This window comes from Oncorhynchus clarkii, chromosome 14, assembly GCF_045791955.1.
Source record: "Oncorhynchus clarkii lewisi isolate Uvic-CL-2024 chromosome 14, UVic_Ocla_1.0, whole genome shotgun sequence".
Classification (NCBI taxonomy): domain Eukaryota; kingdom Metazoa; phylum Chordata; class Actinopteri; order Salmoniformes; family Salmonidae; genus Oncorhynchus; species Oncorhynchus clarkii.
Genome location: NC_092160.1, coordinates 20,007,649 through 20,032,170, shown reverse-complemented (window position 1 = coordinate 20,032,170; position 24,522 = coordinate 20,007,649). Strand labels below are relative to the sequence as shown.

The 24,522-nt window shown below is 45.1% G+C and overlaps 1 protein-coding gene across 3 annotated transcripts in view; it reads right to left on the bottom strand.

The window, feature by feature from the left end:
- Positions 1 to 24,522, bottom strand: part of LOC139366398 (E74-like ETS transcription factor 1) — an 84,568-nt gene that overhangs the window by 5,805 nt on the left and 54,241 nt on the right. For 2 of the 3 annotated variants that reach the window (XM_071103845.1, XM_071103844.1), the window contains exons 2-5: positions 21,308 to 21,701; positions 2,770 to 2,941; positions 2,475 to 2,579; positions 1,823 to 1,978 (exon numbers count right to left, since the gene is read on the bottom strand). In XM_071103845.1, the coding sequence (XP_070959946.1) occupies positions 1,823 to 1,978; positions 2,475 to 2,579; positions 2,770 to 2,941; positions 21,308 to 21,379 (505 nt within the window). In that variant the 5' untranslated portion in view covers positions 21,380 to 21,701. Of the gene's footprint in view, positions 1 to 1,822; positions 1,979 to 2,474; positions 2,583 to 2,769; positions 2,942 to 21,307; positions 21,702 to 24,522 lie in introns of those variants that run through there. The other variant, XM_071103843.1, reaches the window with a different exon arrangement.

Here is a 24,522-nt window from a genome sequence, read left to right as displayed (position 1 = left end):
TAATAAGGCTGTAAGCTATGGTTAATAAGGCTATAAGCTATGGTTAATAAGGCTGTAAGCTATGGTTAATAAGGCTATAAGCTATGGTTAATAAGGCTATAAGCTATGGTTAATAAGGCTTTAAGCTATGGTTAATAAGGCTCTAAGCTATGGTTAATAAGGCTGTAAGCTATGGTTAATAAGGCTGTAAGCTATGGTTAATAAGGCTATAAGCTAAGGTTAATAAGGCTACAAACTATGGTTAATAAGGCTGTAAGCTATGGTTAATAAGGCTATAAGCTATGGTTAATAAGGCTGTAAGCTATGGTTAATAAGGCTATAAGCTATGGTTAATAAGGCTATAAGCTATGGTTAATAAGGCTTTAAGCTATGGTTAATAAGGCTATAAGCTATGGTTAATAAGGCTATAAGCTATGGTTAATAAGGCTTTAAGCTATGGTTAATAAGGCTATAAGCTATGGTTAATAAGGCTGTAAGCTATGGTTAATAAGGCTTTAAGCTATGGTTAATAAGGCTTTAAGCTATGGTTAATAAGGCTCTAAGCTATGGTTAATAAGGCTGTAAGCTATGGTTAATAAGGCTATACGCTATGGTTAATAAGGCTTTAAGCTATGGTTAATAAGGCTAGAAGCTATGGTTAATAAGGCTTTAAGCTATGGTTAATAAGGCTAGAAGCTATGGTTAATAAGGCTGTAAGCTATGTTTAATAAGGCTAGAAGCTATGGTTAATAAGGCTTTAAACTATGGTTAATAAGGCTATAAGCTATGGTTAATAAGGCTGTAAGCTATGGTTAATAAGGCTTTAAACTATGGTTAATAAGGCTATAAGCTATGGTTAATAAGGCCATACTCTATGGTTAATTAGGCTGTAAACTACGGTTAATAAGGCTGTAAGCTATGGTTAATAAGGCTATAAGCTATGGTTAATTAGGCTATAAGCTATGGTTAATAAGGCTATAAATGGTGGTTAATAAGGCTATAAGCTGTGGTTAATAAGGCTATAAGCTGTGGTTAATAAGGCTATAAGCTATGGTTAATAAGGCTAGAAGCTATGGTTAATAAGGCTGTAAGCTATGTTTAATAAGGCTAGAAGCTATGGTTAATAAGGCTTTAAACTATGGTTAATAAGGCTATAAGCTATGGTTAATAAGGCCATACTCTATGGTTAATTAGGCTGTAAACTACGGTTAATAAGGCTGTAAGCTATGTTTAATAAGGCTATAAGCTATGGTTAATAAGGCTATAAACTATAGTTAATAATGCTGTAAGCTATGGTTAATAAGGCTTTAAACTGTGGTTAAAAAGGCTATAAGCTATGGTTAATTAGGCTATAAGCTATGGTTAATAAGGCTATAAATGGTGGTTAATAAGGCTATAAACGGTGGTTAATAAGGCTATAAGCTGTGGTTAATAAGGCTATAAGCTGTGGTTAATAAGGCTATAAGCTATGTTTAATAAGGCTATAAGCTGTGGTTAATAAGGCTATAAGCTGTGGTTAATAAGGCTATAAGCTGTGGTTAATAAGGCTATAAGCTATGGTTAATAAGGCTATAAATGGTGGTTAATAAGGCTATAAACGGTGGTTAATAAGGCTATAAGCTATGGTTAATAAGGCTATAAGCTGTGGTTAATAAGGCTATAAGCTATGGTTAATAAGGCTATAGGCAAATATATTTTCCAAGGTACTCCTGTGTAACTCTTAAAAGCATATATCTTCGAAACATGAGAGTAAGTGGAACATCTTCATATAGAAGATTAAAAACAAGCCTAAATCATGTGTTGTAACACTGCTCCCTAGATTCCAGTAGAACCCCTGCAGTACTTTTGGTTTTCCTCTGTGGTTTGGACACGCTCTTCTGAGGGATCTCGTCCATGGAGGATGTTTCATCGTCCAGCGATACATCCATGCAGCCGTTGGGCTCCGGCCGCAGGTGGATGTAGGTGTAGTCAGACTCCAACATGGTCCCGTACGTATGAACTACAACAACAAGAGAAAACCGTAGTACACTCAATATGACTCCTAGTTCTGTAATATTATTGTGAGACTGAACTAAAGCAACAGTCAGAGATAATGACAGGAGTTAGTGGAAATACTACAAATGAAACCGCATACAAATTAAACTGCATACCTTCATCAAAAATGTGCAGGTTTTAACAAAGTGATAAATCAAATCAAAATGTAATTATCACCTCCACGGGATAAAACGTGTGTAAACGGTATGGTAAAATGCTTCTTTACAAGCTCTTCCTCAACAATGCAGTATTCAATATCAAAGGTAAAGAAATTGAAAATCCAGAATAGAATCTTGAAAAGAACACGGAATCAATACTAGGTCAGATAAAATAAAACCCACAAGATAAATGCTCTGGGGTAGAAGTTGGATTCAGTTAATACACATGTGGTACCAACATTACAAAAAATACTCCTTCCCCTAACCTCCTAGAGAGTAGCAACAACAGAACAGAATTCGTACTCATGCGTTTCTCATCCAGAATGTTGTTTGGTGACTCCATGTTAAGAAGGGCTGCCGCAGCCTCATTGGTCTCCATGTTATCTTCTGTACCCGATACCGTCCTTTCTACTGGCCAATCAGACAGGGATTGTCATCAGAACAAGAAACAGACAGCTTTAGAGACAAACTTGAAAGGATATTACAATCAATAAGGGTGAATTCTAGGTAATTTAGATAGTACCAGGCCCTGTCAGGAATCAACTCCTAGCTCCTACCCCCTAGGCATGCATGCATATCATGCCCTCCTCCCCCTCACCTGTGAGGCCCACGTCTCCGACCATAATGGGCTCCTCCATCACATGTACAGTGTTGTCCACCATAATGCCGTTGGTCACCTCGTCCGACTCCATGCCCGAGTAGACCTGCATGAGGTCAGCAGCGGGCACCTGTTCCACGATGACTGCTGGGAACACGGACGGATCATCCAGCTGGACACACAGAGAGTCCAACAGAAGACAGAGACCACAGTTGTTAGACCACAGATGTTAGACCACAGACCACAGTCGTTAGTCCACAGACTTTAGACCACAGACGTTAGACCACAGACGTTAGACCACAAACGTTAGACCACAGACCACAGTCGTTAGTCCACAGACGTTAGACCACAGGCGTTAGACCACAGGCGTTAGACCACAGTCGTTAGGCCACAGACGTTAGAACACAGGCGTTAGACCACAGGCGTTAGACCACAGACGTTAGACCACAGAATGACATGTCTTTTGCTTGGTTTTTTATCTTATATCCTTTAAGTACTACAGCCTTTGTAAAGTTAATGTAGACTTATACACTGTGCTTTTACAGTTGCTCTGGTATATATCACACATTGGCTTGATCCCCATGCAGCTGAACAAAATGAACTACTTACACAGAGAGAAAGAGAGAGAGACAGAGAGAGGCAGAAAGACAAAGAGAGAGAGAGAGAGAGAGACAGACAGACAGACAGACAGACAGACAGACAGACAGACAGAGAGAGCGAGAGCTAGACATATCTACATAAACCCACATTTCTCATGTGACCAACATGGCCTCATCCTAACAAGAATTGAAAAACTGCTGGCAAAAATGCTACATATATATTTTTAAAGAATATCAGAATGCTTTTTCCCTACCACATCTCCGGATTCCAACCGCAAGCTCTGAACCATTACACCGAATCATCGCAGCTAGCTATCTGCTATCCGGGTGGCTACTCCTGGCTAACGTCTCTGTCCCGAAACAAGCACCAGTTAGCCTGGAGCTAGCCCTGAGCTAGGCCCATCTCCTGGCTAGCCAAAGAGGTCCACCAGCCAATTCTTGGACTACAATACCTCTTTTGTCAATTGGACTGGACCTTTTGCTGCCGACACGGAGCCCCACCGATCCATCACGACTGGTCTACCGACGTAACCATCCGAGGTGGATTCAACAGGCTCTTCCATTGCGACGTCACCTGAGGCTCATCTGCTATCCCTGGCCCGCTAGCGGACTGAATCGCCGTGTCTCCAGCTCACCTAGCATAGTAGCAACTACTGAATTGGCTCCCTGACTCATCTAGTGCTACTCATTGGACCCTATGCCTCTCCCTAATGTCAATATGCCTTGTCTGTTGCTGTTTTGGTTAGTGATTATTGTCTTATTTCACTATAGAGCCCCCAGCCCTGCTCAATATGCCTTAGCAAGCCCTTTTCTTTCCACCCCCCACACATGTGGTGACCTCACCTGGCTTAACTGGTGCCTCTAGAAACAAAACCTCTCTCATCGTCACTCAATCAATGCCTAGGTTTACCTCCACTGTACTCACATCCTACCATACTGTTGTCTGTACATTATGCCTTGAATCTATTCTTCCGACACTCAGAAATCTGCTCCTTTTAATCTCTGTTCCGAACGCACTATACGACCAGTTCTTATACCCTTTAGCCGTACCCTTATCCTACTTATCCTCTGTTCCTCTGGTGATGTAGAGGTTAACCCAGGCCCTGCAGCCCCCAGCACCACTCCCATTCCCCAGGCGCTCTCATTTGTTGACTTCTGTAACCGTAAAAACCTTGGTTTCATGCACGTTAACATCAAAAGCCTCCTCCCTAAGTTTGTTTTATTCACTGCTTTAGCACACTCCACCAACCCTGATGTCCTAGCCATGTCTGAATCATGGCTTAGGAAGTCCACCAAATCCTGAAATTTTAATCCGTAACTACAACAGGGTAGTAGTTGCAATCTACTGCAGAGATAGCCCGCAGAGTTCTGTCATTACTATCCAGATCTGTGCCCAAACAATGAGTTTCTACTTCTAAAAATCCACCTTTCCAGAAACAAGTCTCTCATCGTTCCCGCTTCTTATAGACCACCTTCAGCCCCCAGCTGTGCCCTGGACACCATATGTGAATTGATTGCCCCCCATCTATCTTCAGAGTTCGTACTGTTAGGTGACCTAAACTGGGACATGCTTAACACCCCGGATGTCCTACAATTTAAGCTAGATGCCCTCAATCTCACACAAATTATCAAGGAACCTACCAGGTACAACCCTAAATCCGTAACCATGGGCACCCCCCTCTTAGATATCATCCTGACCAACCTGCCCTCTAAATACACCTCTGTCTTCAAGCAGGATCTCAGTGATCACTGCCTCATTGCCTGCGTGCGTAATGGGTTTGAGGTCAAACGACCATGACCTGGCCCGGGTGTCCTGGAAGGATATTGACCTCATCCCGTCAGTAGAGGATGCCTGGTTGCTCTTTAAAAGTGCTTTCCTCACCATCTTAAATAAGCATGCCCCATTCAAAAAATGTAGAACTAAGAACAGATATAGCCCTTGGTTCATCCCAGACTTGACTGCCCTTGACCAGCACAAAAACTTCCTGTGGCTTCTGCATTAGCATCGAATAGCCCCCGCGATATGCAACTTTTCAGGGAAGTTAGGAACCAATATACTCAGTCAGTTAGGAAAGCTAAGGCTAGCTTTTTCAAAAATAAATTTGCATCCTGTAGCACTAATTCCAAAACGTTTGGGGACACTGTAAAGTCCATGGAGAATAAGAGCACCTCCTCCCAGCTGCCCACTGCACTGAGGCTAGGAAACACTGTTACCGCCGATAAATCTATGATAATAGATCATTTCAATAAGCATTTTTCTATGGCTGGCCATGCTTTCCACCTGGCTACACCTACCATGGCCAACAGCTCAAGCCCCGCCCTGCTTCTCCTTCACCAAAATCCAAAATCTGGATCCCTACAAATCATCCCTACACTGGTCATCCCCAAAGCCAACTCCTACTTTGGCCGCCTTTTCTTCCAGTTCTCTGCTGCCAATGACTGGAACGAATTGCAAAAATCACTCAAGCTGGAGTCTCATATCTCCCTCACTGACTTTAAGCATCAGCTGTCAGAGCAGCTTACCGATCATTGCACCTGTACACAGCCCATCTGTAAATAGCCCACCCAACTACCTCATCCCCATATTGTTATTTATTTTTTGCTCCTTTGCACCTCAGAATCTCTACTTGCACATTCATCTTCTGCACATCTATCACTCCAGTTTTTAATTGCTCAATTGTAATTATTTCGCCACTATGGCCTATTTATTGCCTTACCTCCCTAATCATACTACATCTGCACACACTGTTTATCCATACTTTCTATTGTGTTATTGACTGTACGTTTGTTTATCCCATGTGTAACTTTTTTTTTATTTATCTAGGCCAGGTCGCAGTTGTAAATGAGAACTTGTTCTCAACTGGTCTACATGGTTAAATAAAGGTGAAATGTAAAAATATATATAATTAAATAAATTAACACTGTTAACCCATTCACTCCTACAGTATCATACCTCATGAACACTGTCAACCCATTCACTCCTTTCATACCTCCTGAATACTGTCAACCCATTCACTCCTTTCATACCTCATACCTGTGTCTTTTTGCTGGGGATTCCAGACACGCTCCCCCATTTCCAGCACAACATTTCTGAACATGGGAAGAAGAAATTACCAGAGCTCTGGCCAAACTGAGTACACTTGAGTATAAAAAAACATTAAGAACACCTGCTCTTTCCACGACATAGACTGACCAGGTGAATGCTATGATCCCTTATTGATGTAACTTGTTAAATCCACTTCAATTCATGTAGATGAAGGGGAGGAGACAGGTTAAAGAAGGATTTTTAAGCCTTGAGACAATTGAGAAATGGATTGTGCATGTGTGCCATTCAGAGTGTGAATCAGCAAGACAAAATATTTAAGTGCCTTTGAATGTGGTATGGTACTAGGTGACAGGCGCGCCGGTTTGTGTCAAGGACTGCAATGCTGCTGGGTTTTTCATGCTCAATAGTTTCCCGTGTGTATCAAGAATGGTCCAACACCCAAAGGACATCCAGCCAACTTTTTTATTTTATTTAACCTTTATTTAACTTGAAAAGTCAGTTAAGAACAAATTCTTATTTTACAATGACGGCCTACCCTGGCCAAACCCTCCCCCAACCCGGACGACGCTGGGTCAATTGTGCGCCGCCCTATGGGTCTCCCGATCACGGCCAGTTGTGATACAGCCCGGGATCAAACCAGGGTCTGTAGTGACGCCTCTAGCACTGAGATGCAACGCCTTAGACCGCTGCGCCACTCGGGAGCCCAACTGTGGGACTCATTGGAGTCAACACGGGCCAGCATCCCTGTGGATAGCTTTCGACACCTTGTAGAGTCCATGCCTCAACGAATTGAGGCTGTTCTGAGGGGCAAATGGGGGGGAGCAACTAAATATTAGGGAGGTGTTCTTAATGTTTGGTATGCTCAGTGTGTAAGAAACTGTAGTGTATGACAACCAAGCCCACCTGGCAACCCTTTGAACACTGACCGCTTCTACCAGTGTTTCTCCTAGCTTATTTTCCAGGCAGGTTGCATGCAAACATCCAGGGTCTATTTAAATACATATCGCCCTATACAATGGTAGGGGAAACACTGTCTACAGTTGACCTACCCATGTGACATGGCAGTTATCCTGACAGGACATGTGGCAGTTATCCAGACAGGACATGTGGACACAACAAGCTTCTCTCATTTCTCATTGTGTGAGGTCCTTGTGGAGTAAACAAACAGTTTTATTTTCCTTCAGCACAGTTATTTTGCTGTCTTCAACAGTACCATAGCATGAAGCAGTGTGGATGGCACCTCTTTCCGTTGTTTTTTTCCCATTACGTGGGTGGTTCCACGAAATGAGTGTCTTTTGCGTCCCTTTGATATCTTAACACATATTGAAAAGCGTGTTATATTCAATAATGTGCCCTTCAATACAGACCACATTGAGAATTCAATAAATAAAATACAAATAAATGCATATGAATAAAGACTTAAGTGCCAAAATGTCCCTCCATGCACTTCTGTGACTTCCAGGAATTTTAACCCACTTAACCCCAGAATGTCTCCACATTTTTATCATCATTGTAACATTTCTAAAGATGATTATTTATTTAATGTGATTAGTGATTCATTTAAAGTTTTCTTTTGTCTCTCATTTTAAGGTTAACCTGAACTGAACTCTCGTTTTTAATATGATGAAAATATTCCCTTTTAAATACTATTTTCAAAATAAATATTGAACATCTAATAGCCAAATCATGGTGTAAAAGCAGGTGAGCTGGTTCTACTCTATTTGTACATTTTCTGGTGTTTTGTGGTGGAAATGTAATTTTTTTATTGTGAAGCTTCAGCTTGCATTCAATTGCCCATCCCTGCTGCACACAACAACCTTCCATTGCCCCTGTCACAAGGTGATTCATGGCTGATTTAAGATGACATCGTCAACCCTGTTACTTTATTTGGCACTAAATAGGCACTTACTATGAAATGGGAATATGTATTTTATTAGGTTGAACATGTGCTCTTTATGACAGAATGTTAAAATTAGATAAAATGAAATGTTTTTTTTCACCAAGTCACAAATCTCAAAAGGCAAGGAATTTGTGGCATGGCCCATGCCCTAAAAGCTCCAGTCCCGGCTTGAAAAAAAACATGGAGCAGGCAGGACTCCTAGCTTGCAGGTATTTTACTTCAGTTTAAGCTATTCGAAATATCAAACAAACAAAAATGCTCTAATGAAATGGTGCAAAGTATTATAGCCTGATTACACTCATAGCCAGAAGAAACAAATTAATTCAGTGTCAGTTTCTGAAAATAACCAAGAGATGGCAGCAGACTACAGCTCATTGCCTGATTATCATATGATCTATGATGCTTTGTCCTGCCCAAACAGTTCATGCAAGTTCTCAATCATTAGAAAACAATTAGTGGCCAAATACTTAGCCATACTGAAAGGCAGTAACAACATTTTGACTTAAACTTCCAAAATGGTTTTAATGGAATAGCCTAACAACGTGCAGAGTTGTAGGGCTTTACCTTTCCAATCCCTTGAGATAGTCTTTGTTATGTTGTGGAACATTATAAGCGTTCTGCTTTTTTGGTAATTCTTGTCCATTTTAGTAATTATATTTCTATGGTCTCTCTCTCTTTCTCTCTCTCCTCTAAAGCACAAGTTTCCATTGTTGTGGTTGAACCCCGGGAACTCCAGGTGTCTAAGCTTTGAGCCTTGAGCCCACGGAGGGACTAGGGAGTCCAAGGCTACATCCACTCAATGCTACACTTTAACCAGATAACTAACAGTACACTAACAGCACAATGCCACACACAACTGCATTATGTTGAATCATTAATCCTCTATAGGTCATTACCATACAATTAAACTATGTAAACATAGCTATGAGTTCAGCGACTGTTCTAGTAACTTCACTTACATTATTTTCCATGATGTCAGCACTAACGATCAACAGTTGGCCACGAGACCACTTGGGAAGTATAAAATAAAGGATGCTGTTGTTGTGTGCGCTTGACTATAAAAGATGAAATGTCATTGACGTAATGGTCTCAGACTATAGTAGCATCTCAGTCAGTAGGGAGTCCCATCTGGGTTCACTGATGTGAGAGAGCACCAGTGAGTCTGCTGAGTTCACTGCAGTGTATTAAACCCCACACTGTCTCCACTCCATAGCAGGACCAGAACATGACAGACCGAATCCCACACAGAATCTGCTGACGGGGCAGAAGATGTCTGTGTCTGTCTACTGTTGTTGTTTTGACATAATGGGGCTCAGTTGCACCTGGAGGGTTTGTCACAAAGCAGGATCAAATAGTTAGCCAGCGAGATAGCTTTTGTGCATACAGTGCATTCAGAATTATTCAGACCCCTTCACTTGTTCCACATTTTATTATGTTACAGCTTTATTCTAAAATTAATTAAATTATTTCCCCCTCATCAATCTACACACAATACCCCATAATGACAAAGCAAAAACATTTTTGCAAATGTATAAAAAAATTACAACTGTAATATCACATTTACATAAGACCCTTCACTCAGTACTTTGTTGAATCACCATTGGCAGCGATTACTGCCTCTAGTCTTCTTGGGTAAGACACTACAAGCTTGGGCCACCTGTATTTGGGGAGTTTTTCCCATTCTTCTCTGCAGATCCTCTCAAGCTCTGTCAGGTTGGACAGGGAACGTCGCTGCACAGCTATTTTCAGGTCTCTCCAGAGATGTTTGATCGGGTTCAAGTCCGGGCTCTGGCTGGGCCATTCAAGGCCATTCAGAGGCTTGTCCCGAAGCCACTCCTGTGTTGTGTTGGCTATGTGCTTAAGGTCATTGTCTTATTTGAAGGTGAACCTTCACCCCAGTCTGAGATTCTGAGCGCTCTGGATCAGATTTTCATCAAGGATCTCTTTGTACTTTGCTCTGTTCATCTCTCTCTCTCTCTCTCTCGATCCTGACAAGTCTCCCAGTCCCTGCTACTGAAAAACATCCCCACAGCATGATGCTGCCACCATGCTTCACTGTAGGGATGGTGCCAGCTATCCTCCAGACGTGACACTTGACATTCAGGCCAAAGAGTTCAATCTTGGTTTCATCAGACCAGAGAATCTTGTTTCTCATGGTCTGAGAGTCCTTTAGGTGCCTTTTAGCAAACTCCAAGTGGGCCTTTTACTGAGGAGTGGCTTCTGTCTGGCCACTCTACCATAAAGGCCTGATTGGTGGAATGCTGCAGAGATGGTTGTCCTTCTGGAAGGTTATCACATCTCCACAGAGGAACTCTGGAGCTCTGTCAGAGTGACCATCGGGTTCTTGGTCACCTCCCTGACCAAGGCCATTTTCCCCCAATTGCTCAGTTTGGCCGGGTGGACAGCTCTAGGAAGAGTCTTGGTGGTTCCAAACTTATTCCATTTAGTATTTTATTTGAATCTGGCGCTCTGCATTTTCCCTGGCAATTGGCCAGTTGAGACATTTGCATCCCGCCTATCCCTAAGAGGATATAACCTCTTAGGGATAGGCGGGATGCAAATGTCTCAACTGGCCAATTGCCAGGGAAAATGCAGAGCGCCAGATTCAAATAAAATACTAAATGGAATAAGTTTGGAACCACCAAGACTCTTCCTAGAGCTGTCCACCCGGCCAAACTGAGCAATTGGGGGAAAATGGCCTTGGTCAGGGAGGTGACCAAGAACCCGATGGTCACTCTGACAGAGCTCCAGAGTTCCTCTGTGGAGATGTGATAACCTTCCAGAAGGACAACCATCTCTGCAGCATTCCACCAATCAGGCCTTTATGGTAGAGTGGCCAGACAGAAGCCACTCCTCAGTAAAAGGCCCACTTGGAGTTTGCTAAAAGGCACCTAAAGGACTCTCAGACCATGAGAAACAAGATTCTCTGGTCTGATGAAACCAAGATTGAACTCTTTGGCCTGAATGTCAAGTGTCACGTCTGGAGGATAGCTGGCACCATCCCTACAGTGAAGCATGGTGGCAGCATCATGCTGTGGGGATGTTTTTCAGTAGCAGGGACTGGGAGACTTGTCAGGATCGAGAGAGAGAGAGAAGAGCTGCTGGCAAAACACACGAAAGTGCTGTTTGAATGAATGTTTACTCGCCTGCTTCTGCCTACCACCGCTCAGTCAGATACTTAGATGCTTGTATGCTCAGTCAGATTATATTATATGGTTATATCTAGTAATATCATCAACCATGTGCAGTTACTGTAACTAGTGATTATGATTGATTGTTTTTTAAAAGATAAGTTTAATGCTAGCTAGCAACTTACCTTGGTTTACTGCATTTGCGTAACAGGCAATCTCCTTGTGGAGTGCAACGAGAGAGAGGCAGGTCGTTATTGCGTTGGACTAGTTAACTGTAAGATTGCAAGATTGAATCCCCCGAGCTGACAAGGTGAAAATCTGTCGTTCTGCCCCTGAACGAGCCAGTTAACCCACCGTTCCTAGGCCGTCATTGAAAATAAGTATGTTCTTAACTGACTTGTCTAGTTAAATAAAGATTGAATAAAGGTGTAAAAATAAAAAATAAATGATAAATGGGCGCCCAAAAGTACCGATTTCCGATTGTTATGAAAACTTGAAATCGGCCCTAATTAATCGGCCATTCCGATTAATCGGTCGACCTCTAGTTTATACTACTTGATTGGAGTCCACCTGTGGACAACTCAGTTGACGGGACATGATTTGGAAGGGCACACACCTGTCTATATAAGGTCCCACAGTTGACAATGCATGTCAGAACCAAACCAAGCCATGAGGTCGAAGGAATTGTCTGTAGAGCTCCGAGACAGGATTGTGTCAAGGCACAGATCTGGGGAAGGGTACCAAAACATTTCTGCAGCATTGAAGGTGGCCTCCATCATTCTTAATTATTAAGAATGATGGAGGCCACCTTCAATGCTGCAGAAATGTTTTGGTACCCTTCCCCAGATCTGTGCCTTGACACAATCCTGTCTCGGAGCTCTACAGACAATTCCTTCGACCTCATGGCTTGGTTTGGTTCTGACATGCATTGTCAACTGTGGGACCTTATATAGACAGGTGTGTGCCCTTCCAAATCATGTCCCGTCAACTGAGTTGTCCACAGGTGGACTCCAATCAAGTAGTATAAACTAGAGGTCGACCGATTAATCGGAATGGCCGATTAATTAGGGCCGATTTCAAGTTTTCATAACAATCGGAAATCGGTACTTTTGGGCGCCCATTTATCATTTATTTTTTATTTTTACACCTTTATTCAATCTTTATTTAACTAGACAAGTCAGTTAAGAACATACTTATTTTCAATGACGGCCTAGGAACGGTGGGTTAACTGGCTCGTTCAGGGGCAGAACGACAGATTTTCACCTTGTCAGCTCGGGGGATTCAATCTTGCAATCTTACAGTTAACTAGTCCAACGCAATAACGACCTGCCTCTCTCTCGTTGCACTCCACAAGGAGATTGCCTGTTACGCAAATGCAGTAAACCAAGGTAAGTTGCTAGCTAGCATTAAACTTATCTTTTAAAAAACAATCAATCATAATCACTAGTTACAGTAACTGCACATGGTTGATGATATTACTAGATATAACCATATAATATAATCTGACTGAGCATACAAGCATCTAAGTATCTGACTGAGCGGTGGTAGGCAGAAGCAGGCGAGTAAACATTCATTCAAACAGCACTTTCGTGTGTTTTGCCAGCAGCTCTTCCTTGTGCATCAAGCATTGCGCAGTTTATGACTTCAAACCTATCAACTCCCGAGATGAGGCTGGTGTGACCGAAGTGAAATGGTTGACTAGTTAGCGCGCGTTAATAGCGTTTCAAACTTCACTCGCTCTGAGCCTTGGAGTGGTTGTTCCCCTTGCTCTGCATGGGTAGCGCTGCTTCGATGTCGTGGCTGTTGTCCTTGTGTTGCTGGTTCGAGCCCAGGGAGGAGCGAGGAGAGGGACGGAGGCTATACTGTTACACTGGCAATACTAAAGTGCCTATAAGAACATCCAATAGTCAAAGGTTAATGAAATACAAATGGTATAGAGGGAAATAGTCCTATAATAACTACAACCTAAAACTTCTTACCTGTGTTACGGTGCGTGAATGAGGACCCAAAAGCGAATCAACTTAAACAGAGCTTCTTTAATTACCAAACATAGGTAGGCTCAGATGGACCGGCAGATTCCGACAGGACAGGACAAGGTTACAGCAAACATGACGACAGTCTGGTTCAGGCATGAATGACACAAACAAACAAGAATCCGACAAGGACAGGAGCAGAAACAGAGAGAGATATAGGGACCTAATCAGAGGGAAAAAGGGAACAGGTGGGGAACGGGGTGAATGGGTAGTTAGAGGAGACAAGGGACAGCTGGGGGAAAGCGGGGGAGAAAAGGTAACCTAACACGACCAGCAGAGGGAGACAGGGTGAAGGGAAAGGACAGAGACAAGACAACATGACAGTACATGACAGTACCCCCCCACTCACCGAGCGCCTCCTGGCGCACTCGAGGAGGAAACCTGGCGGCAACGGAGGAAATCATCAATCAGCGCACGGTCCAGCACGTCCCGAGAGGGAACCCAACTCCTCTCCTCAGGACCGTACCCCTCCCAGTCAACTAGGTACTGATGACCACGGCCCCGAGGACGCATGTCCAAGATCTTACGGACCCTGTAGATAGGTGCGCCCTCGACAAGGATGGGGGGGGGGGGGGGGAAGACGAGCGGGGGCGCGAAGAACGGGCTTAACACAGGAGACATGGAAGACCGGGTGGACGCGACGAAGATATCGCGGAAGAAGAAGTCGCACTGCGACAGGATTAATGACCTGAGAGATACGGAATGGACCAATGAACCGCGGGGTCAACTTGCGAGAAGCCGTCTTAAGGGGAAGGTTCTGAGTGGAGAGCCAAACTCTCTGACCGCGACAATATCTAGGGCTCTTAGTTCTACGCTTATTAGCAGCTCTCACAGTCTGCGCCCTATAACGGCAAAGTGCAGACCTGACCCTCTTCCAGGTGCGCTCGCAACGTTGGACAAAAGCCTGAGCGGAGGGGACGCTGGACTCGGCGAACTGAGATGAGAACAACGGAGGCTGGTACCCGAGGCTACTCTGAAAAGGAGATAGCCCGGTCGCAGACGAAGGAAGCGAGTTGTGGGCGTATTCTGCCCAGGGGAGCTGTTCTGACCAAGACGCAGGGTTGCGAAAAGAAAGACTGCGTAAGATGCGACCAATAGTCTGATTGGCCCGTTCTGCTTGACCGTTAGACTGGGGGTGAAAGCCGGAAGAGAGACTGACGGAAGCCCCAATCAAACGGCAAAACTCCCTCCAAAATTGAGACGTGAATTGCGGACCTCTGTCCGAAACGACGTCTGACGGAAGGCCATGAATTCTGAAAACATTCTCGATGATGATTTGTGCCGTCTCTTTAGCAGAAGGAAGCTTAGCAAGGGGAATGAAATGAGCCGCCTTAGAGAACCTATCGACAACCGTAAGAATAACAGTCTTCCCCGCTGACGAAGGCAGTCCGGTGACAAAATCTAAGGCGATGTGAGACCACGGTCGAGAGGGAATAGGAAGCGGCCTGAGACGGCCGGCAGGAGGAGAGTTACCGGACTTAGTCTGCGCGCAGACCGAACAAGCAGCCACGAAACGACGCGTGTCATGCTCCCGGGTGGGCCACCAGAAACGCTGGCGAATGGAAGCAAGCGTACCCCGAACGCCAGGGTGGCCGGCTAACTTGGCAGAGTGAGCCCACTGAAGAACGGCCAGACGAGTAGGAACGGGAACGAAAAGAAGGTTCCTAGGACAAGCGCGCGGCGACGGAGTTTGAGTGAGTGCTTGCTTTACCTGCCTCTCAATTCCCCAGACAGTCAACCCGACAACACGCCCCTCAGGGAGAATCCCCTCGGGGTCAGTGGAGGCTACTGAAGAACTGAAGAGACGAGACAAAGCATCAGGCTTGGTGTTCTTAGAGCCCGGACGATAAGAAATCACGAACTCGAAACGAGCGAAAAACAGCGCCCAACGCGCCTGACGCGCATTAAGTCGTTTGGCAGAACGGATGTACTCAAGGTTCCTATGGTCAGTCCAAACGACAAAAGGAACGGTCGCCCCCTCCAACCACTGTCGCCATTCGCCTAGGGCTAACCGGATGGCGAGCAGTTCGCGGTTACCCACATCATAGTTACGTTCCGACGGCGACAGGCGATGAGAAAAATACGCGCATGGGTGGACCTTGTCGTCAGAGAGGGAGCGCTGAGAAAGGATGGCTCCCACTCCCACCTCTGACGCGTCAACCTCGACAACGAACTGTCTAGAGACGTCAGGTGTAACAAGGATAGGAGCGGATGTAAAACGATTCTTGAGGAGATCAAAAGCTCCCTGGGCGGAAACGGACCACTTAAAGCACGTCTTGACAGAAGTAAGGGCTGTGAGAGGAGCTGCCACCTGACCGAAATTACGGATGAAACGACGATAGAAGTTCGCGAAGCCGAGAAAGCGCTGCAGCTCGACGCGTGACTTAGGGACGGGCCAATCAATGACAGCTTGGACCTTAGCGGGATCCATCTTAATGCCTTCAGCGGAAATAACAGAACCGAGAAATGTGACGGAGGAGGCATGAAAAGTGCACTTCTCAGCCTTCACAAAAAGACAATTCTCTAAAAGGCGCTGGAGGACACGTCGAACGTGCTGAACATGAATCTGGAGTGACGGTGAAAAAATCAGGATATCGTCAAGGTAAACGAAAACAAAGATGTTCAGCATGTCTCTCAGGACATCATTGACTAATGCCTGAAAGACAGCTGGAGCGTTAGCGAGGCCGAAAGGAAGAACCCGGTATTCAAAGTGCCCTAACGGAGTGTTAAACGCCGTCTTCCACTCGTCCCCCTCCCTGATGCGCACGAGATGGTAAGCGTTACGAAGGTCCAACTTAGTGAAAAACCTGGCTCCCTGCAGGATCTCGAAGGCTGAAGACATAAGAGGAAGCGGATAACGATTCTTCACTGTTATGTCATTCAGCCCTCGATAATCTATGCAGGGGCGCAGAGACCCGTCCTTCTTCTTGACAAAAAAAAACCCCGCTCCGGCGGGAGAGGAGGAGGGGACTATGGTACCGGCGTCAAGAGCTACAGACAAATAATCTTCGAGAGCCTTACGTTCGGGAGCCGACAGAGAGTATAGTCTACCCCGGGGGGGGGTGGTTCCCGGAAGGAGATCAATACTACAATCATACGACCGGTGTGGAGGAAGAGAGGTGGCCCTGGACCGACTGAACACCGTGCGCAGATCGTGATATTCCTCCGGCACCCCTGTCAAATCACCAGGCTCCTCCTGTGAAGAAGAGACAGAGGAAACAGGAGGGATAGCAGACATTAAACATTTCACATGACAAGAGACGTTCCAGGAGAGGATAGAATTACTAGACCAATTAATGGAAGGATTATGACAAACTAGCCAGGGATGGCCCAAAACAACAGGTGTAAAAGGTGAACGAAAAATTAAAAAAGAAATGGTTTCACTATGATTACCAGAAACAGTGAGGGTTAAAGGTAGCGTCTCACGCTGAATCCTGGGGAGAGGACTACCATCCAGGGCGAACAAGGCCGTGGGCTCCTTTAACTGTCTGAGAGGAATGTCATGTTCCCGAGCCCAGGTCTCGTCCATAAAACAGCCCTCCGCCCCAGAGTCTATTAAGGCACTGCAGGAAGCTGACGAACCGGTCCAGCGTAGATGGACCGACAAGGTAGTGCAGGATCTTGAAGGAGAGACAGGAGTAGTAGCGCTCACCAGTAGCCCTCCGCTTACTGACGAGCTCTGGCCTTTTACTGGACATGAAGTGACAAAATGACCAGCGGAACCGCAATAGAGACAGAGGCGGTTGGTGATTCTCCGTTCCCTCTCCTCAGTCGAGATGCGGACACCTCCCAGCTGCATGGACTCAGCACCCGAGCCGGCAGAGGAAGATGGTAGTGATGCGGAGAGGGAGGCGACGGAGAGCGCGAGCTCCTTTCCACGAGCTCGGTGACGAAGATCAACCCGTCGCTCAATGCGAATAGCGAGTTCAATCAAGGAATCCACGCTGGAAGGAACCTCCCGGGAGAGAATCTCATCCTTTACCTCTGCGCGGAAACCCTCCAGAAGACGAGCGAGCAAGGCCGGCTCGTTCCAGCCACTGGAGACAGCAAGAGTGCGAAACTCAATAGAGTAGTCTGTTATGGATCGATTGCCTTGACATAGGGAAGACAGGGCCCTGGAAGCCTCCTCCCCAAAAACAGATCGATCAAAAACCCGTATCATCTCCTCCTTAAAGTCTTGATACTGGTTAGTACACTCAGCCCTTGCCTCCCAGATTGCCGTGCCCCACTCACGAGCCCGTCCAATAAGGAGAGATATGACGTAGGCGACACGAGCAGTGCTCCTGGAGTAAGTGTTGGGCTGGAGAGAAAACACAATATCACACTGGGTGAGGAACGAGCGGCATTCAGTGGGCTCCCCAGAGTAACACGGCGGGTTATTGATTCTGGGCTCCGGAGATTCGAAAGCCCTGGAAGTGGCCGGTGGATCGAGGCGGAGATGGTGAACCTGTTCTGTGAGGTTGGAGACTTGGGTGGCCAGGGTCTCAACGGCATGTCGAGCAGCAGACAATTCCTGCTTGTGTCTGCCTAGCATCGCTCCCTGGATCTCGACGGCTGAGTGGAGAGGATCCGAAGTCGCTGGGTCCATTCTTGGTCGGATTCTTCTGTTACGGTGCGTGAATGAGGACCCAAAAGCGAATCAACTTAAACAGAGCTTCTTTAATTACCAAACATAGGTAGGCTCAGATGGACCGGCAGATTCCGACAGGACAGGACAAGGTTACAGCAAACATGACGACAGTCTGGTTCAGGCATGAATGACACAAACAAACAAGAATCCGACAAGGACAGGAGCAGAAACAGAGAGAGATATAGGGACCTAATCAGAGGGAAAAAGGGAACAGGTGGGGAACGGGGTGAATGGGTAGTTAGAGGAGACAAGGGACAGCTGGGGGAAAGCGGGGGAGAAAAGGTAACCTAACACGACCAGCAGAGGGAGACAGGGTGAAGGGAAAGGACAGAGACAAGACAACATGACAGTACATGACAACCTGGGAATATTGAAGACTCATGTTAAAAGGAACCACCAGCTTTCATATGTTCTCATGTTCTGAGCAAGGAACTGAAACGTTAGCTTTCTTACATAGCACATATTGCACTTTTACGTTCTTCTCCAACACTTTGTTTTTGCATTATTTAAACCAAATTGAACATGTTTCATTATCTACTTGAGACTAAATTGATTATATTGATTTATTATATTAAGTTAAAATAAGTGTTAATTCAGTATTGTTGTAATTGTTATTATTACAAATGCATTAGTTTTTTTAATCGGCCGATTAATCGGTATCAGCGTTTTTGGTCCTCAAATAATCAGTATCAGTGTTGAAAAATCATAATCGGTCGACCTCTAGTATAAACATCTCAAGGATGATCAATGGAAACAAGATGCACTTGATATTCTCAATAACCCATGTCAGCTCCAGTTTCGTAGCAAAAGAGCTATATCTGTAGAATGGCTAACTTAGTGAATCTCCGTTGTGATACACCCCACAAATGAAAACATGGCGGCCTAGTATCAAAACATGGCCGCCCACTATTAAGAAAAAGAAACGGCCCGGTATCATGAAAACATAGTGGCCCAGTACCATGAAAGCGTGGCGGCCCAGTACCATGAAGCCGTGGCGACCCAGTACCATGAAAGTGTGGCCGCCCAGTACCATGAAAACGTGGCGACCCAGTACCATGAAAACATGGCCGCCCAGTATCAAGAAAAAGAAACGGCCCAGTACCATGAAAACGTGGCGGCCCAGTACCATGAAAGCGTGGCGACCCAGTACCATGAAGGCGTGACGGCCCAGTACCATGAAAACGTGGCAGCCCAGTACCATGAAAACGTGGCGGCCCAGTACCATGAAAGCATGGGGGCCCAGTATCATGAAAGCATGGCGGCCCGGTATCACGAAAACATGGTGGACCAGTATCATGTTGAACAGAAGGAGTCAAGAGACACTCTAAGCTAATTAAAGGTGTAAAACAGAGTATGTAATTTAGAACTAATTACACAAGAGCCATAATGGCTGCCTCTAGGGAAACCAGAGAGATAACGATCACTAGGTGATTTTCATCTCCAAGTTCCCAGTTTCGGCTATGAACGCAAGCCCCTGTGTGTGAGAGGTTCCCCTATAATCAACTCGGTTCTGCTTTACCTGCCTATGACGCCGTTGTTAGCCCCACCTACCTATTTTCAACATCCCCTAATGGGGCTGATAGAGGAAGTGAATGGCAAACATTGCCACACCACAGATAACTGAAATAATTAAAACGGGGTGTGTTTTTGAGAGACTAGACCTTATGGAGTTCTGTACTTGAATGACTGTTCAGTTAAATGCGAGAGTGGGTGTAAATAATGTAAGTGTATGACCACAGCAGGCTGCCATAGAACACTACTAGCAGGCTGCCATAGAACTCTACTAGCAGGCTGCCGTAGAACTCTCATAGCAGGCTGCCATAGAACTCTCACAGCAAGCTGCCATATAACTCTAATAGCAGGCTGCCATAGAACTCTAATAGCAGCTTTCAGACACTAAACTGAGCTAAACATCATTATGAAATCATTACACTGTGGCTCTGATTCAGGGAGCTACTTATTGACTGTGAAATCCAATATAAGAAGGCTAGTCATTACTGTCCAGCAAGCTAGGCTAGCTGTTGCTTTCTCCGATTCCAACAGCCCCCATATGGAAAGATAAATCCTTCAGACTAGCTAGCTCCGGCAAAAACAAAATGGACACCTTCATTAGTGTTAGCACTAAATATATATAAGTTACGTTTAAGAGCTTTTTTCAAGCTACCAGGTGGACAGGCAATGTAATCCTCTGAGCAGGGAGAAACCCTAGAGGAGGCCTGTGTTATTTCCACACAACAGGTATGTCTGGTTAGGCATGAACCAGGACATTCAGGCAAGAGTATCCAGCGACAACTCATCCATCCACATCTACACAAATACAAAACGCAGACACACACACACGGCACAAACATCGGGCACACACACACACACAAACCTGTTCCACAGAATTCAGACAAAGATGTGGAGGTAAGATAAACACACCTGGGCACTGAAGTGCACTTACACATACAAACCGTACATTTTGTGCTGTAAATTGACTGGGTCCTGGCAAAGACCAACCCTCTCCTCCCACGCACACTAAAAGAGTCACAACTCCAGGTCTCTCACACTTTCCGACTCTGTCCTCCCAACAGCCCACACTCCATATCCCAGCCCTCTCCTTGCCATCCCTTCATACTCCACTCCTTCTCTCCATCTCTCCATACTAAGTGAACATTTGGAATTATTTCAAGATGATCATACCATGGATCATTTAGCTATTTGATTTTAAAATGTTATACCCCTTTACATTTACAATTAGTTGAAAAAATATTGAATTTGGCCTTTACTTCTATAGCCCATAGAAATGCACTGAATAACACATTCATAAATGTAAATAAAAGACAGTCCAAAAATAAATTTGTATTATGTTACTTAGAGTGACGTGCAGGAATCCTTCATGGTGAATCAGGCACATCCGATGCGATATTACAACAACAAAGAAGTTACTGCAAACAACGAACACCGTTTTCCCCCCTCAGACATTATTGCACGCGTGTTAGAAGAGCACAATATGTAGTGCAAGTTTTTTTTTTACCATGTTGCGTGATGCACCTCAGCTCAGCAGCAAAAACTATAACAATGGTGGTGAGGTGGCCAGTGGTGTCGTTTCCCCCTACTGCAAATTCCATCTTGAAGTTTTCTATATTGTTGGTTGTGGTACATCATGATAACACTACTGATATCGACTACTACTAAACCCCAATGTAATGATAGGTACCTGGTTTATCTCATCCATCCCATTGCTAGCGAACTCAAACACCAACTCGTTGGGCTGCACCGAGGTCGCCATAGTGATGGAGGTCCGAAGGTAGGACGCAGACGGACAGACGGGGAGGGTGATTTCCTACCCCTCTAGGGAGTGTCCAATCACAAGGAAACCACGAGATTGAACCAAAGGTTGAAAGGTCCGTGATACTGAGGGTTAAAACAAAATGGCTTCCCTTCTTGAGAATATCCAGTGGCCTCCTCACTCCTGTTTCTTTTCTCTGTGGTCCCTGTTAAGGTGTGGTGCAAAGTGAGACTGAGAGACCCAGGAATCAGAGAAGAGCCGCACAGATGGATGGAGGCAGCCTCTTCCTGGGGCCTGCTGCGTCTGGAGCATCTACGCCTGCCTGAGAGAGAGGAGAGAGAGGAACATGTCAGTAAACAGTCATTAGGAGCCAAGTGTGTGTGTGTGTAAGAAAAATATCCCAGCCAGCACAGTACTGTTCGTGTCAGCACCAAAGTGTGAAAAGGATCTAGGAGACAGCCATGGGCCTGACTCTCTGCTTGCTCCCATGACAAGACTGCTGGTTCCAGTGGATCATTCAGATCCTTGGTTCCTTGTTGGCTCAGAGGGCCCCAACCGCCTGCCTGCTTGGCTCAGAGGGCCCCAACCGCCTGCCTGCTTGGCTCAGAGGGCCCCAACCGCCTGCCTGCTTGGCTCAGAGGGCCCCAACCGCCTGCCTGCTTGGCTCTGAGGGCCCCAACCGCCTGCCTGCTTGGCTCAGAGGGCCCCAACCGCCTGCCTGCTTGGCTCAAAGGGCCCCAACCGCCTGCCTGCTTAACAGGTCCTCTCACAGTCTTCCAAAGTACAATCAAGAGTAGCACTGAGCAGACTGAAAAATGCACCACGCTTTCCAATACATGCATCACCCGGCTTCACATTGTCACTCTTGCACTCCCTTGAAACTGTGTGTGATTATAGCTGCCTGTCTCCTTGATGAGTACCTATATTCATGTTAAATGTGTGTGATTATATCTGCCTGCCTCCTATAGGTTATACCAGTACGATGTTCAACATTATGTAAAGTGTCACGACCACCATTTCTGCTGGTGTCAGATCATAACTACCATCCAGCAATGTTGTGTCCTTGAGCAAGGCACTTAACCCCTAAATAATAACCCCTAAATAATAACCCCTAAATAATAACCCCTAAATAACAATCCCTACATAACAACCCCTACATAACAACCCCTACATAACAATCCCTACATAATAACCCCTAGAGAATAACCCCTACATAATAACCACTATATAATTCCAGCCAGGGGCGTTGCACTGCGTTAGACCCTGTGCTTTTCCCAAAATGTGTTGGGTGTGTTTCTGCTGTCTGGAAAACACATTTCCTTCGCACAATGACAAACATATTACTGTTCAATTCTACAACCATTTCATGTACTTAGATCAGGTTGCAGAATCTCATGACGGATAACAAACATGATTTCAGGAATCATGACAGAAGCCAATGTTTTTACATAAACTCAGAAGTGGTCGACCTCATAATCATAATCGGTCGACCTCTAACCCAGACTATTTACATTGAACCCCCCCCCCCCAGTACTTAGAAAGCCCCCCCCCCCTCCCTTTCTTTCTCTACTGTTGCAGGGTGGGGCCTGTTTGCCTTGAAATGTCTGACCAAGTGCATTCCTGGTCCAATTGTGTCTCTGAGAGGGGGGTGAGAGAGGGAAGATGTGTGGGGTTCAAATTAGGAGAGGAGAGGAATACTGTAGCATTTCTTAATATTATTCAGTTCCTTTGGCTTTGATGCCTCATGACTGAACGCTCTAAGAGACTCTGGGTTGAGGTCAGTGATAAAGTAGTCTACAGTACTACTGCCAAGAGATGAGCTATATATGTACCTACCATAGGAGTCCCATCGAAGCCTACCATTGACTATGTACATACCCAGTGTTCGTTTCCCAAATTTGTGATTAAAAGTTGCTTGTTTCTTCCCAGTCTGCTCATAACATAAAGCTCAGATGAGAGAAAGGGGGAGTGGAAAGGAATAATGGGACAAGGGGGTGAGGGGACACTTGCCCCCTCCTAGGGGAATGGACCTCCTGGTGTGGGTAAATGGGGGGGTGCTTCCATTCCAGGCACCACATTAACCCCTCTCAGTGGGCACAGTGACAACTCTGACAGCTCGGTCTGCTAGGTGACTCTGCGCAAAAAGCAGTGAGACAGGATAGGGACCACACACGGAGCAGACAGCACACATAAACCTGGACTAGGCAGAATCTCCTCTCTCTGCTTCTCTGGGAACAATGTAAACATCTACAGGTCAAGTTCATATGGGAGCCCAGTGAAGAACGTAGGCATCTACAGGTCATGTTCATATGGGAGCCCAGTCCTGGCTGCATAGAGATAAAGTATATTTATTTTAGGCACATTTCATTCTATGCAGGATACAGTCTATGACATCATTGGTACTGCCCAACTCCAATGCTCCCTTCTAGACTTAAAGGGACAGTTCACTTCAAAGTCAAAATCAATCGCTTAAAATGTAAATCAAATCAAATTTTATTTGTCACATGCGCCGAATACAACAGGTGTGGACCTTATAATACATAAATAAAATCAATTTAGTCTCAGATAAATGAAACATGTTGGTTTAAATAATGCAAAAACACAGTGTTGGAGAAGTAGGTAAAAGTGCAATTATGTGCCATGTAAAAAAGCTAACATTTAAAGTTCCTTGCTCAGAACATATGAAAGCTGGTGGCTCCTTTTAACATGAGTCTTCAATATTCCCAGGTAAGAAGTTTTAGGTTGTAGTTATTATAGGAATTTATAGGATTATGTCTCTCCATACCATTTGTATTTCATATATCTTTGACTATTGGATGTTCTTATAGGCACTATAGTATTGCCAGCCTAATCTCGGGAGTTGATAGGCTTGAAGTCATAAACAGCGCTGTGCTTCAAGCATTGCGAAAGAGCTGCTGGCAAACGTAGGAAAGTGCTGTTTGAATGAATGCTTACGAGCCTACTGCTGCCTACCACCGCTCAGTCAGACTGCTCTATCAAATCATAGATGTCACGTTCTGTCCTTAGTTCTTTTGTTATGTCTTTGTTTAGTATGGTCAGGGCGTGAGTTGGGTGGGTTGTCTATGTTCTTTTTTCTATGATTTGGGATTTCTGTGTTTGGCCTGGTATGGTTCTCAATTAGA